This window comes from Oryctolagus cuniculus, chromosome 2 (genome assembly GCF_964237555.1).
Source record: "Oryctolagus cuniculus chromosome 2, mOryCun1.1, whole genome shotgun sequence".
Lineage (NCBI taxonomy): Eukaryota > Metazoa > Chordata > Mammalia > Lagomorpha > Leporidae > Oryctolagus > Oryctolagus cuniculus.
The window spans coordinates 67,188,873-67,204,257 of record NC_091433.1 but is presented as its reverse complement, the minus strand read 5'-3'; the positions used below and the strand labels follow the sequence as shown (position 1 = coordinate 67,204,257).

Sequence of the window (15,385 nt, the reverse complement as noted above, 5' to 3'; positions counted from 1 at the left end):
ATTTTTGGCTGACAAATATATCAGGACTGGCCAGTGCCTCAGAGTTGGTAAGTGAAAGCAAGCCCCAGGGACATCACACACTCCTAGTAATACTTTCCAAAAGCAGCACCTGAGCTGAGAAATGCACCAAAATGCAACCAAACCTTCTGGGTTTTCTAGAAATCTCCTCAGTACTTGAAGCAACTATAAAAGCACACACCCAGGACTAAAGCAGGGTGTGGCTTGGACCTAAATCCCGGCCTGCAGAGTATTTGGAAGAGCCTTGAAAACTGTAGCCTATCTACCCATCACCTCCATGCAGCCAACAAATCCTAATTCAGAAGGTGAACTAATGGTGACGGGGAAAAGCACAAGTTCCAAGTTTGAAATATGTTTTTTCAAAACGTAAATTTCAATTAAAAACCAATCATCCCACAAAAAAAAAAAAAAGTTTGCAATCATTTTCAATCTAATAGCTTTCAACAGACAACCATTATGTAGCCTGCACCCTCAGCACCAGATTTGCTGAATCATTTTTTAGTACCACTGTCTGTACCATTCTGACAAGGAAAACCCTAAGTGACATGACTTGGAAATGAAACCCAAGATATTTTTAAGATATTTTATACATTCAGTTACCAAAGTGACATCATAGTATGTTTCAAAAACAAAAGCAACTTAAGATTCAAGAGCGTTAAAAAAAAAAAATAAAAGCCTTGGGAATGACCAGAATTAAGACAGATCAAGGCAGACTATTCAAGTTTTCAGGCTACATATTTGTGGATTAACAGTCTGACCCTTTGGTTGGAGACTGAATTTATCGCCTTAAAAGAATGTTAAGACACTCTTAAAAATATTCTTGAACCTATCTCTAATGGTAACTAATAACTAACATAAAAAAAAATCTCACTCACTCTTGAATTCTTTGCCTCTTGTATCCCTGCAGCTACATGATGTTACTTCTTGTAAGTCTACCCCAATCACATTTCCAATTAATTTTTCTGAAGCCCAGCTTTTATGCTATTGCTCCTGTGCTCAGAAAATGTTAATAGCTGCCATGCCTACAATCTAAAATCCAATTTGACTCCCTCATTTGAGGACTTCCACACCTGGCCAAATCTACCCTTCCAATCCTAGCTCCTATGACTCATCTCATTTACTCACTGGCAACCCAAATCTCAGATGATATCTGTCCACCTGTCCCTCCTTTTGTCTCTAAAACGGCTTTTGAGATTTTTGGTTTTATATTTTTAACAATTTATGAAAATATACATTGCTTTCTTTAGAGTTTTATTAATTTCTAATACACATTTTCCTCATTTCCTAGGATACATCTGTTGTGCTTGTTTAGCATTTTTATATGTTCCAGGTTTAATCATGTATCTTCCTATTTTGAAGTTATCACTATTGATATATAACTTCATCTACTGCTTATCAACCTTAAGGAATAGTTCCTTCATAACAGGAGATAAAGAAAGTAAAAAATTTTCCCTTATAAGTAATCATACTGTTCATATAACAAATTACAGCTTTCAAAAACTTCTTCTGACTGTAGAAAAGCCCTTGGCAATAAGTCACATCTCAGAATGCGTCAGAAAATTCACATCAAGAAAAACCTTTTAGACATAATGACTTGGAAAGCTTTTTCCCATAGTTCAGCCCTCATTGCACATCATCTAATTCATATGGGGGAAAACACTTTGGATATAATGCATATGGAAAAGCCTTTATCCATAAGTAACACCTCATAAAACATCAGAATTCACATGGGGGAGAAACCGTATGAATGGAATGAGTGTTGGAAAACTATGCCAAAATCACAAATATAACATCAGAGAATTTATTACATGGTGGAAATCGTGTAATAAATGTGGGAAAGCCTTTTGTCAGAAGGAATACCTCATAACACATGTAGTTCAAACAAGGGAGAGAAATTAAGAATATAATGAATGTGAAGAACTTTTTCCAAAATCAACATAACCATGTGACAGAGCCTTTTGCTGGAAATTACATCACATACAATAGGTACTCCCATAAGGAAGAAAGGTTGGGACCAGCTCTGTGGAACAGTAAGTTAAAGCCCTGGCCTGAAATGCCGGCATACCATGTGGGTACCGGTTCTAGTCCCGGTTGCTCCTCTTCTGATCCAGCTCTCTGCTATAACCTGGGAAAGCAGTAGAAGATGGCCCTGCACCCACGTGGGAGACCCAGAAGAAGCTCCTAACCCCTGGCTTTGGATCGCTGCAGCTCCAGCCACTGCATCCATCTGGGGAGTGAACCAGTGGATGGAAGACCTCTTTCTGCTTCTCTGACTCTCTGTAACTCTGTCTTTCAAATAAATAAAGTAAATTGTTAAAAAAAAAAACTTCTTCTGAAAAACATATCTGTACTTGGTTGAGTATGCATAAAAGATATCTGAAAAAATAAACTGCAACTATTAATAGTGGCTGCTAAAGAGTTATTAGTATCCCCCATGTTTATAGAAGCTCAAGTCACAATAGCTAAGATATGGAATCAACCCAGATATCCATCAATTGATTACTGGATTAAAAAAAAAAGTGGTATATATACACAACAGAATACTACCCAGCTGTAAAAAAGAAAGCCTGTCTTTTGCAACAAAATGGATGCAACTGGAGATCATAATGTTTAGAGAAATAAGCCAGTCCCCAAAAGATAAATGTTATGTTTTCTCTGATATGTGGTAGTTAACATAGAATACAAAAACAAAAACAATGTGTAAGAATGAAGCTGGGGGCCAATGCTGCGTCTTGCTAGGCTAATCCTCCACCTAGCGGTGCTGGCACACCGGGTTCTAGTCCCGGTCGGGGCGCCGGATTCTGTCCCGGTTGCCCCTCTTCCAGGCCAGCTCTCTGCTGTGGCCAGGGAGTGCAGTGGAGGATGGCCCAAGTGCTTGGGCCCTGCACCCCATGGCAGACCAGGAGAAGCACCTGGCTCCTGCCATAGGATCAGCGCAGTGCACCGGCAGCAGCGCGCTGGCCGTGGCAGCCATTGGAGGGTGAACCAATGGCAAAAGGAAGACCTTTCTCTCTGTCTCTCTCTCTATCCACTCTGCCTGTCAAAAAAAAAAAAAAAAAAAAAAAAAAAAAAAAAGAATGAAGCTGGGTGCCAGCATTGTGGTATAGAAGGTAAAGCTACCACCTGCAGTGCCAGCAAACCATGAGGGCAACAGTTTGAGTCCCAGCTGCTTCACTTCAGATCCAGCTCTCTGCTATGGCCTGGGAAAGCAGTAGAAGATGGCCTAAGCCTTTGGGCCCCTGCACCCACATGGGAGACATGGAAGAAGCTCCTATCTCCTGGCTTCGGATCTGCTCAGCTCCAGCCATTGTGGCCATTTGGGGAGTGAACCAGCAGATAGAAGACTTCTCTCTCTCTTTTTCTACCTCTGCCTCTCTGTGATTCTACTTTCAAATAAAATAAATAAATCTTTTTTTTTTTAAATGAAACTAATATCTTGTGATTTAATTATTATTATAGTCCTTGTCTGTATTCCTGCAGAACAGTGGTATTTCTACTTTTTACTTGTTGAACATTACGGTTCATGGTGCATTAAGCTTGTGATTATAAAGTAAATTGAAATTATGTTATTGCAAAAATTAAAGGAATAAAAAAAGATTTTTTTCTCAGTGTAGGGGCATTGAGAGAGCAAGGGAGGCAAGTATGGATAGTTTCTTGGAATTTTATCTTTGAAACACATGAAAACTATTCTCTCTATTAATACAAAAAATTTTTAAAATAGTGGTTGCTTACATAGAAGGTTTTTTTTCCACTGTATTTTTTTTTTGACCTTTTTTTTTTTTTTTTTTTTTTGGACAGGCAGAGTGGACAGTGAGAGAGAGAGACAGAGAGAAAGGTCTTCCTTTTGCCGTTGGTTCACCTTCCAATGGCCACTACGGCCGGCGCACCACGCTGATCAGATGGCAGGAGCCAGGTATTTCTCCTGGTCTCCCATGGGGTGCAGGGCCCAAGCACTTGGGCCATCCTCCACTGCACTCCCTGGCCACTGCAGAGAGCTGGCCTGGAAAAGGGGCAACCGGGACAGAATCCGGCGCCCCGACTGGGACTAGAACCGGGTGTGCCGGCGCCGCAAGACGGAGGATTAGCCTAGTGAGCCACGGCGCCGGCCGTCCACTGTATTTATATGCTTCTTTTAATCATGTGAATGGATAACCTATTAAAAACTAACCTAAAAAATCACTTGTGTGAATTTAAAGTAAAACAATTCTTACACCACAAAGACTTAGGTATGATTCTATAATTTAAGGGATTTAAAAAGCCACGTTCCTCAAAATTATTTTTTCTCACTGGCCACTACAACTTAATCCCCTCGTTAAAATGCAAACAAATATCCTGAAGGCAGTAAATATATTATACTATTCAGTACTTCAAACGATTAAGGAATTGTTTATCAAATCAGTATAATAAAAGAAAGCTATAAAGAGGCTATGGATAGTCACCCTAATTCCTGTTTCTTTTCCTTTTCCCCTCAAGTAACTAAATTAAGTTTGTTTTACTCAAAGAGCATTTGTGTTAGTAAAAGAACTCATTTAGGAATTCTACAAGTCTGATCCCAGCCAACTGGAACAGTTGATAGCTTTGTGAATGTTTTTACTGTCTCTGCAAACATCTGCCCTCCCATCCAGTCTTTCTCCATCAGTCTAATCTGTCAGGTCTGAGAGAACAGGAACAAGGAGTATTCCTGTTCATCTCAAGTCCTCTCCAAGACCAAAAACACTGTCATGTACTTCCAGGAAACAATTATCCAAGCTCTTACTGATCCTACTGCAAAGCTCTAACTCTTCTCTAGGAAACTGGTTGAAACTTCAATTCTAAAAATGGCAATTAGATGCTTAAATTTGTTCTCATCAAAATTCATCAAGAGCATACAACGTGCTCAACATAGCACCCAACAACTAACAAAGCAAAAAATTATCTAATGGGATCTGAATATGAAATATGTAGCAGATATTCAGTAAATGCTTATGAATTGGATTTGATGAACTTCTTAAGCATCTTATCTGGTTGATCTTCAAGTTTTTCTTCACCTGACAGTGGCTTTTAGTTCCCCTTATGCTTTTAAACACCAAACTTTTGTGGCCGCCATTGTGGTGCAGCAAGTTAAACTACAGCTTGCGATGCTGGAATCCCTTAAAGGTGCCAGCTGTTCCACTTCTGATCAGCTCCCTGCTAATGTGCCTGGGAAAGCAGTGGAAGATGGCCCAAATACTTGGGCCCCTGTCACCTAAGTGGGAGACCTGGATGGAGTTTCTGGCTCCTTGCTTGAATCTGACTCAGCCCTGGCTATTGTGGGCTTTGGGAGTGCACTAGAGGATAGAAGATATCTCTCTGCATTTCTCTCTCTCTGTAATTCTGGCTTTCAAATAAATAAATAAATAAATAAATCTTTAAAAAACAAACTTTTGTGGATTTTCTTCTATCAGTTCTCCAAGCTTCATTACTAAAATGCTTATTTATTTTTGAACTTGTAAGACATAAATCAAGAAGTATCTAGAGCAAAAAAATGTTTATTATTTGAAGTGGTGGACATTTTAATTAGCTTGATTTAATTATTTCACATTTTAGGGTCATAACATTACTTTGTACCCCATAAATTATAAATGCCAACTTATAATAAATTTTTTTATGTAAAGAGAAAAATCCAGACCAGACAATGATAGAAAATTTGATAATTATTCTCTCTTACCTTCCTATCATCAAAATGTAAGGCATATTTCCTCTTTCCTATTATGAGAAGACGTACTTTTAATTACTGGTCTTATACTAAGTTCTCCTAAACTATTGATTCACTTGTACCCTACGTTTCTTGATATTATTTGGTTGGATCAAGTGCTGGTGTCCAGTAACTGTGGCTGGTTAATCTGAGGCTCAGACCCAGAAGAGGTAATTGGCCTGGCAGACACCAAACTACAATCCTGGTCTAGGAATACCACACTATGACAGTCTACGCAGAAAACCCGGGCTAACAATTATCACACCAGGAGCAGACTGGGCCCAGAGCATCACAGCTCCAGTCTGCTGGCCTGCAAAAAACTCACATTTTTCTCAAATGGAGCCCAGATATCAACAGTCAAGACTTCAGCATCAACCTTTCTGAGTTCACACAAAAGTTGCCCTAGAATCTGAAAATACCACTGGATATCTGGGATAAAATTTCTACCTGGGATAACATGATGTTTACTACTTTAATGAACAGTAGTTCTCACCCAAGTGAAATCAAAAGCTGTGCACACAGGAGGTGCCCACTAGATACCTGGAGAGCTAAGCAGTAAGTTACTGACCACAAGTCATTAGCAACCATTATCACAAGAAAAACCCCTTGACTCCTACCAGGTACAAGGGATAACGGAAGTGTAGACCACAATTGATAACTATACCGTGAAGTATCTGAACACTCCTAGATATGCAACATCTTTTCTGCTTCCATGTAGGCTTCACTGGTAACCTACTTTTGGCAGCCTATGCATTTTTTTTCCTCTGCAGAAGGAAGCCAAAAGAGAGGCCCGAAGAAGGATGTTCAGATAGACAGAAGGATGGATTCCTCTGACAAATCCAGGTCATACTATGGGAATTCAAAATGTACTGCCTAAGAATGAGGATTTGTTTTCTTCATACTGGATCCCAATTTCTGTAGAAGTCACTGTTATCCTGAGAAGCTCCATGTGGCTGATTGCTAAACAGCCTCCCCCTCTACATATGTTAGATGACCTCTGTGATCCATCCCCTACCCCCACAGAACTGACACACATTTTATACTACACCACATGCTAATGCTCCCTTCCCATCCTTCCATTCATAAAGAAGAGCACATTTACACACACACACACACACATTACCGCAAGTACAACAGAGTAAAGTACAACTTGAGTAAACAGCACCAGTACTATCAAGAAAAGAGAATTTTATGTAAATGTGGATTCCAATTCTAAGAAATAAATAACTTACAAAGTAATTTTTGGGGCCGACATTGTGGTACAGCAGGTTAAGCCACTATGTGCAGCACCAGCAATCCTATATGAATGCCAGTTTGAGTCCTGGCTACTCCACTTCTGACCCAGCAACCCTGCTAACACACCTGGGAAAGCAGTGAAAGATGGACCAAGTGCTTAGGCCCCTGCACCCACACAGGAGACCTAGAAGAAACTTCTGGCTTTGACCTAGCCCTGACCATTGTAGCCTTATTTTTGGGAGTGAACCAGTGGATAGAAGATACTCTCATTCTCTCTCTGTAATCCTTATAATAAATTTTTTTAAAAAGTAACTTCCTAATGTACTTACAGAATTCAATTTCAAAAAGAATAATTAAGAAATTACTTGTTTCAGATAATACTTTACCGCTTCTGTTATCTGAAATATTCAGATACCATACATGAGACTGCACATGCTGCTTTATTTTCTGTGTCACCTTTAAAGTACTAATTTCTCTAATTCCTTTTCTACATCATCTTCCTAGATAATAATGCAAATTTTACCTATGCAGAGGTGCAGAGTTTTCAGGGAATATATGGCTTACAACAAGAGAGATCTAAGCACTCAGAGGTGGCCTGCAGTACCCTGACTTTGACCCCGACCTCAACATCTAAGCTTCTTTCCCCTACCACCCAGTCACTCACACTCACTTACTCTTAACCATTTTTCACTTCATAAGCAAGTTTCACTATTGCAAAGTACTTCTTTGTTACTGTCTGGCCTCATAGGAATATTGTGTTTTATTGATTCAACCCCAGTTTTCAGAGTGCTACCTGGCTTGTGTAAGATGCTCAAAAACATGTACTAAATAAATTATAAATTCTTACAATACTCAAGAGTTGATCCTTTAGCAGTCAATAAGCAAGTAATAAAATCTTGGGGCCCTTACTTATCAATGTAGAAAAAAAAGGCAAGGAAAAGAACACATCTACCTACCAACTCTTGTTAAATTAGGTGTTAAAAATGGACAGCTAGGTGAAGGTTTTTAAGAGAAATAATCATTAAATTTTTTTGAGACTACCAATTTTGAAAACAGAGGTTTATTTAATCAACCTACAGAATGAGGACTCCCGACTGCCTTACATACAGCCCTCCAGCCATTACCCCAGCCAGTCTGCACCGTGAAGTGGCAAATTCAGAAAAGCAATTCTGGAGAGCAGCATGATGCTTTCTTTTTTTCTAAACAAAGGAGTAAGCAGGTCGTAGAGTGAGCAGATACAAATCCTGCAAACAATGGTCATTCTAACATTTGTAGGAAGTTGAGCCACTGTCATTGCCCTCATCCCAAAGGGCTTGGACAATCAACTTCAGCTTAATGAAGGTATCATTCAGTCAAGCTACCATAAACCTTGTAGAGGATTATGAAGAGAAAGCTGGGAGACAGAAAAAGTAGTGAGTTTGGCATTGAGGGAGAGAGGAGGAACTCACTGCAAATATTGTTCTTTGCTAGATCTCTAACCCCAGCCCTATCGCCCCATACCTCAGAGCTCTCCTTTTGTTGCAAGCAACAGTGGTTATTGGCGTCCCCTTCCTAAATTACGGAAACCAGTGAGGACTGCACCACTACTTAACAACACGGTGTGGTAAGAAGTGTATCCGGTTTGGTCCTGGGCGGCTGACCTAACCAAGTTTCTTCTGGAAACGGTCCTTAAGTTACCTCCCACCGAGAAGGGGCAGAAGAACCAACCGAGAGTGCGGTGCAGACTGCGGTGGCTGTCTCCGGCTCACGGGAGATCTGGGACGAGATCTGGGATGTTCACCCAGCTCTCAAGGTGGGGACCGGGGACCGCGGCTGAGTACCAGCCTCTCACCGCGCCAGGTCCCGACCCGTCGCCGCGGGGAGCCCACGAAAGGCTCGCATCCACCGGCCGGGCCCACACGCCCCAGCCCCGCTTCTCTCGGACTTCCAGCTCCCGGGTGGGGAGCCGGGGCCCGCGAGGAGGACCACGCCGCCGCCAGCGGGGTCTCCGAGAGCCGGTGGCTCGCACCGGAAGCAGGGAGGGCCGCGATGAGGCCGCGGGCGCTCGAGGCAGCCGAGACCGGTACTCACCTCCGGCCGGAGGCGGACGGCCGCGGCCAGGCGGCTCCAGGTAGCGACGAAGTCGGGCGGAGGGGCTCGCCGGCTCCGGCAGACCAGAGCTAACAGGGTCCCCAGCAGGAAGGCGGCCGCGGCGCAGCTCAGGTACAGGGTGAGCCGGAGCAGGACGGTGCACGGCCCCGCGCCTCCAGCCGTCTCCCAGCAGCCGGGCGCCAGAAAGGAGAGGGCCACGGCAGCGACTGCGGCCACGGCCACGGCCACTCGCCAGCTCCTGCCGCCCGGGTCCCTCGGCACCGCCGCCGCCGCCTCCGCGTCCCCCCGGGACTCCCGCCGCCGTTCGTCCCTGGCGCCCGGGCTAGGACGGCCGCCGGCGCCTGTGGCCGGCGCGGGGCTGAGGCCGGCGCCGCTGCTGTCGGTGGCATCGGGGTGCATGCTGCTTCCTGTGCCTCTAAGGACAGGCACATCTCCTGCCCTGCTGGCCCCCGGCGCTGCCCTGGACGGTGGCCTCTGCGCGGCGCCTCCTGCCCTCGCCACTCCCGCCGCCACTCCGGAGGCACGGGGAGCCCGCGCTCATGCCCTCGCCGGCGGCCCACCGAGGGAACGGCTCCAACAGACGCCGCCGAGCCCCTCCCAGCGACCCCTCAGCGCCGCCCGCCGGCGCCGGGCCCGCAGCTGCCGGCCCAGGCGCACCCAGGTAGCCGGCCCGTGTTGTGACTGAAGCCGGCGATGCCTGACGCGGGGCGGGGGCGAGGGCGGCCCCGAAGTGCGTGTCAGGCGGGGGGCGGGGAGCGACCGGGCCTCTGACTGACAGCTGGGAGGTGCCGGGCCGGTGTCCACCCACGGCGCGGGGGCGGGGTCCGGTCGGCCGCTGCCCCACGGGGAGGGGGCGCGACCAATGGCTTCGAGAAGTGCTCTTTCCCGCGCTCCCGCATCCCCTCCCCCGCCCCCGTACGGTCGGTGGATGGAAAATTTTGCTGCAGGTGTTTGTAATCTTCGAACCCAGGTGATCCCGTAATTCTCGCTCTCGGCTCACCGGTGACAAGTAACGTCCTCGCCGGGCCCATAACCCCCCAGATTTCTGTCTTGCGTCCTCCCCTTACTTAGATTCAACGGCAACCATTCTTGATCCTCACTTTTCATAGCTGCTAACGACCTTCCCTTTCCCACCGGGGGCCTCAGGTAAGGACTGGGCGAACGTGGAGTCAATGAAGCCTGCAGTTCTCGGTTAGGGAAAGGCCCAAAGAAGTCTGCCTGGGGCCAGATTTCTTGCAGAGCTGCCGGAGTCACTTTGGCTCCAATCTTGGGCTTTGGTTGCCAACTCTTCTGTGCAAACGCTGTTATCTATGCAAACGGAAGTGGTCCAAATAGTGCTGAGAGTACATTTTTGCCCCTTCTCCTCACATGGTCCCAAGACGGTAATATTCAGATAATGCTTGCGAGGAGGTAGATGCCAGTGTGCTACATAAACCCTGGCAATTACTGCTAAGCCCTAGAAAGCAGCACAAGTATCTCTAGTGGATAATGGAAGTAAAGGAATACTGAAGAGACTACAGATTGTTTATTTTAAAGAGGAGGAGGGAAGGCAAATCAGGAATGAGAAGAGGAAGAGAAGAGTTAAAAAGATTAGGGGAGCAGTGAAAAATATAAGGATGTGGGGAACATTTGAAGGCAAGAGACCAGGAACTCTCTCCATGTCACTCTAATAAAGAATTTGAGTACATGGATCTATACCTTGTATATTATTATGTTTTTGAAAAGGAATCTGTGAGTGAGTTTTAATAGTGTCATTGCAACAAAGGAAAAATACAATATTCATATGAAGGAAATAAAATATTTAGTGGATATTGATTGCTTTGAAGCAAAGTATTACCCAAGAGGTTGCTATTCAAAAGAAAAAAATTACTGGTATCCACAGATATTCGCAGTCCACCTATGTATTCAGTCCACATCTTCATGATAAATTTCCCTGGAATGGATTTCAAGTGGGAGATTAAGTCAGTCTCTAACATTTAGCTAATAATATATCCCGAACAAATTGATATAGTAGTGAATTACTTCATATATCTACATAAAAACAAATCTAGTCACATTTGTTATTTCTATAAAGCTTTGTTTTTCAATATTAATTGGTATTCATGGGGCACTTCATTCTCTTATAGCTTGTTAAGTCAAAAATTAGGAAATAATGAGTTCCTGTTCTCTCTCCTTTAAAATAAAGCATAACTGATTTTTGAAGAAGTCTTTTGTCTGCAAAACAGTTGTTAATATTCATCCCTTTGGGGCTCCTCAAGACTGTAGGCTACAAATCCAAATTGTTTCAAATAAAGCATAGTAGTTTGTTATTACCAACAATCATATCTATATTTTTTATCATTTATGTGCCAAGAGCTGAATGCCTAAGGCTTTATACATTTTCCAATTTAAACTCATAGCTAACAATAGTAGTAAGTAATTGAGCACTTAACTGTGTGCCAGCTACTGTTCTAAGCACTAGATAAACTTCGTTTAATCATGACTACAACCTGCTATATACCATCAGGATTTGATTCTCACTGTATGTGGATTAGTTTCAGAGCTTGTGAATTGAAGCACTACACCACAGTGCCTCCTCAAAACTCTGATTTAGTCATCGCATACAGGTTTTAGAGAAAAGCACAGTTTAAATCCATGAGCCCAAGACTTAGATTCCATGTTTGAAAGTATTTAGTTTTGTTGCCTTCTGAGAAGACCAGAATCTTCACTAGCCCCCTACAAGTGCTGACTATAACTTCCATAACTAAAGGGGAAATTGGTCTGACATTTTGTTGACAGCCCAATCTGTAACTTTTTTTTTTTTAAGATTTATTTATTTATTTGAAAGTCAGAGTTACACAGAGAGAGAAGGAGAGGCAGAGAGAGAGAGAAAGAGAGAGGTCTTCCATCTGCTGGTTCGCTCCCCAATTGGCCACAACAGCTGGAGCTGCGCCATTCGGAGCCAGGAGTCTCCTCCGGGTTTCCCACGTGGGTGCAAGGGCCCAAGGAGTTGGGCCATCCTCCATTGCTTTCCCAGGTCACAGCAGAGAGCTGAATTGGAAGTGGAACAGCCAGGCGCTGAACCTGCGTCCATATGGGATGTGGGCACTGCTGGCAGTGGCCCCACCCGCTACGCCACAACGTTGGCCCCCCAATCTGTAACTCTTAAGATCATGGGCTTTCTGATACAGCAGTATGTTGTTCGCAAGAGTAACACAGATCTGAAGAAATGTAAACCTGTAGTCAGAAAACCACTTGGAAGTTAAAGCTATACTGCTGCCAAGTCAGCAGTGACAATCTCTATCCTACTCATGACTGGAGAAAACACTGGAGAGGCAAAGCTAAGATGAGGGTTACCAGGGGCCAGTGCTGTGATGTAACGGGTAAAGCTACCGCCTGCAGTGCCAGCATCCCATAACAAGGCCAGTTCAAGTCCCGGCTGCTCCACTTCCGATCCAACTCCCTGCTAATGAGCCTGGGAAAGCAGCTGAAGATGGTCCAAGGGCTTGGGCCCCTGCACCCAACGTGGGAAACCCAGAAGAAGCTTTTGGCTCCTAACTTTGGGTCAGTTCAGCTCTGGCTGGCTCTTATGGCCATTTGGGGAGTGAACGGCCATTTGGAAAGTGAACTAGTGGATGGAAGATATCTTTCTCTCTGTAACTGCCTTTCAAATAAAATAAATCTTAAAAAAAAAAAAAAGGATTAGGGGTTACCAGGGAGTGACTGCAATCAGGAGGTACTGAGGGAGATAAAAATCCTAGCTCAGGTTTTAAATTAGAATCTACATGTTCCTTCCCAATAGTAAGTGTGGAGTGTGTGGAGTCCTAACAGGTCGAAGGATTAAACAGCAAATTAAATAGGGGTGTCTTATTTAAATTCCTTATGGCCAGTACATTCAAACAGAATGCTCCATAAGGTTATCTTCATTGTTCTCTTAAGATGGGAATGTCATCTGCTTTACTTCCAAATGTAAAATTGAGTGGAAAAAAATGTTTAAAATGCTGGACAGCCACAGGTGTTGTGGCATAGTGGGTAAGGCCGCCACCTGTGACGCCAGCATCCCATATGGGTGCTGTTTTGAGTCTCAGCTGCTCCACTTCTAATCCAGCTCCCTGTTCATGGCCTGGGAAAAGCAACAGAAGATAGCCAAAGTGCTTGGTTCCCTGTCACCTATGTGGGAGACTGGATGAAGCTCCTGGCTCCCGGCTTCGACCTGGCACAACCTCAGCTGTTGCAGCCATCTGAGTGAACCAATGGATGGAAGATCTCCTTCTGTCTCTTTTCTCCTCCTTCCCTTTTCCTCTCTCTCTCTGTAACTTTAAAATAAATCTTTAAATAAAAAGATGCTGGACATTGTGAGTAGACCACAACTGATTTCTGTCTCAATGAAACATCTTTCTTCCACTATTTAGTGTGTTTCTCCTTCAGCTTCCTGAACCTCTGTCCCACCCCAGATTTAAGCTAGGACCCCAAGATGAGACAAAACTTATAAATTCATAGCTCCCAAGAAATAAGGTAGTTTGAGATATAATAAATTCCTTGATGTTTTTATATTCTCATTACAAAAATAAATACAACATAAAATTTTCCATATCAATCATTTTGACATGGAGAGTTCAGTAGCTCTAAGGACATGCACATTGTTGTACATCATCACTATCCATTCTCCAGAACCTTTTTATCCTCATATTGAAACTCTGCATCCACCCCTGCCCTTCCGGCCCTAAGAACCACTACAGTGTTTTCTGTCCCTATGAATTTAACTACTCTAGGCAACCTCTAAGTGAACTCATACAGTATTTCCCTTTTGTGTCCAGCTAATTTCACTTAGTCTAATGTCTTTCAGGTTCATCCATATTACATAAGCATGTATCAGAATTTTATTTCTGGATTAACATTCCATTGTATGTAGAGTATTTGACACATTTATCTACTGATGCACATGGGTTGTTTTGACCTCTTGGCTATAGTGAATAATGTAGCTATGAACATGGTGTACAAGCATCTTTGTGAGAGTCTGCTTTCAATTCTCTTGGGTGTGTATCCAGAAGTGGAATTGCTGAGTAATATAATTCTGTGTTCAAGGAAATGCAATACAGTTTATACAGCAGCTGTGCTACTTTACAGCCCCACAAGCACAAGGGTTCCAATCTCCCCATGTCCTTGCCATCCTTGTTATTTTCTGGTTTTTGACAACAGCCAAGTTAGTGGGTGTGAAGTGGTATCTCATATGGTTTTGATTTGCATTTCTGTAACAATCAGTGACAGTGGAGCATCTTTTCATGTGTTTATTGGCCATTTGTGTTATCTTTGGAGAAATTTCTGCTTAAATACTTGGTAAAAGAAACTTCTACCCACAGAGTAGAAAACCATCCCCAGTATGGTGCCAGCATAGCTTCATTAAGCAGCATTAAGTGGAATCCTTTCTTTTGGCTAACAAAAAGAATAGAAGTGATTCTCCATTTAAAGTACATGATGTATTGTGAATAAGAATAGAGACAATTTCTCAATCGGATTCCCTAGGTTATGGATAAATGAATTTCCTACCTTTATACTGTCATGTGAACAACACTGAGTACTTATGGTATTAGTGTCCTATAAACTACTACAAACTTTGTGGTTTAAAACAACACAGGGGTCTAAAATCAAGGTATTGGCAGGTCTGCATAACCTCCAGGCTTTCTGAGAGAATCAGTCCATTCTTTTTCAGCTGCCAGAGGCTACCCTGCATGCTTCTGCTCATTGCCTCTGCCTCGCAAAACTCAACCTGTAGCTTCTGTGTTTACAGCTCCTACCATTGACTTTGAACTTCCTGCCTGTCCAAGGACTCTTGTGATTACCTTAGACCCACTACATAATCCAGGTTAATCTTCTCATTTTGACCCTTAATCACATTGGCTAAATCCCTTCGGCAACCTAAGGTACCATATTCATGTGTCCTCGGAACTAGGAGGTGGATGTTTTGGGGTGCCAGTATTCTCCGCGGCTACTCTGTGCCCGAAGAGTTAAAGAAATTGTGGCATGCAGTATATTCTGCAGAGATATTTTCTTTTTCTTCTCTTTAGTTGTTTAAACTGCCCAACTCGTTTACCAGCAGGCAGAGGACTGCCCGGCCCGCGTCTTAACTTTCGCTGAAATTTCACAATCACCTCTCATCAGTGTTGTTTTTGTAAAACAAAGTCACAAGATGATTTAGCCGCCTCGCCTGCTAACGTCCCAAGGTAACTACTGCGCCTACCCTCTTTGCGGTAACCCGTCGTCGAGGCCGCGGGCTGCAGCATTCCTTTTTTTTTTTTTTTCTCAAGCCCGGCCCAATCGTGAGGCCCTCAGCCGGCCCTCGGTTCCCTG

The 15,385-nt window shown here is 43.7% G+C and overlaps 2 protein-coding genes across 9 annotated transcripts in view; one reads left to right on the top strand and one right to left on the bottom strand.

Annotated features, from left to right (window-relative positions):
• Positions 1-9,755, bottom strand: part of SNX25 (sorting nexin 25) — a 152,294-nt gene extending 142,539 nt beyond the window's left edge. For 2 of the 3 annotated variants that reach the window (XR_011386313.1, XM_051833125.2), the window contains exon 1: positions 9,038-9,755. Coding sequence is in view for 1 of the 3 variants with exons in the window: in XM_051833125.2 (XP_051689085.1) it covers positions 9,038-9,457 (420 nt within the window). In the remaining 2 variants the exon portion in view is untranslated. Of the gene's footprint in view, positions 1-8,674; positions 8,862-9,037 lie in introns of those variants that run through there. The other variant, XM_051833140.2, reaches the window with a different exon arrangement.
• CFAP97 (cilia and flagella associated protein 97) overlaps positions 8,943-15,385 on the top strand; it is a 53,060-nt gene continuing 46,617 nt past the window's right edge. For 2 of the 6 annotated variants that reach the window (XM_017338577.3, XM_051833164.2), the window contains exons 1-2: positions 9,030-9,169; positions 15,103-15,258. The gene's annotated coding sequence lies outside the window, so the exon portion shown is untranslated. Of the gene's footprint in view, positions 9,170-9,886; positions 10,205-15,102; positions 15,259-15,385 lie in introns of those variants that run through there. The other 4 variants (XM_051833193.2, XM_051833161.2, XM_017338598.3 and 1 more) reach the window with 4 other exon arrangements.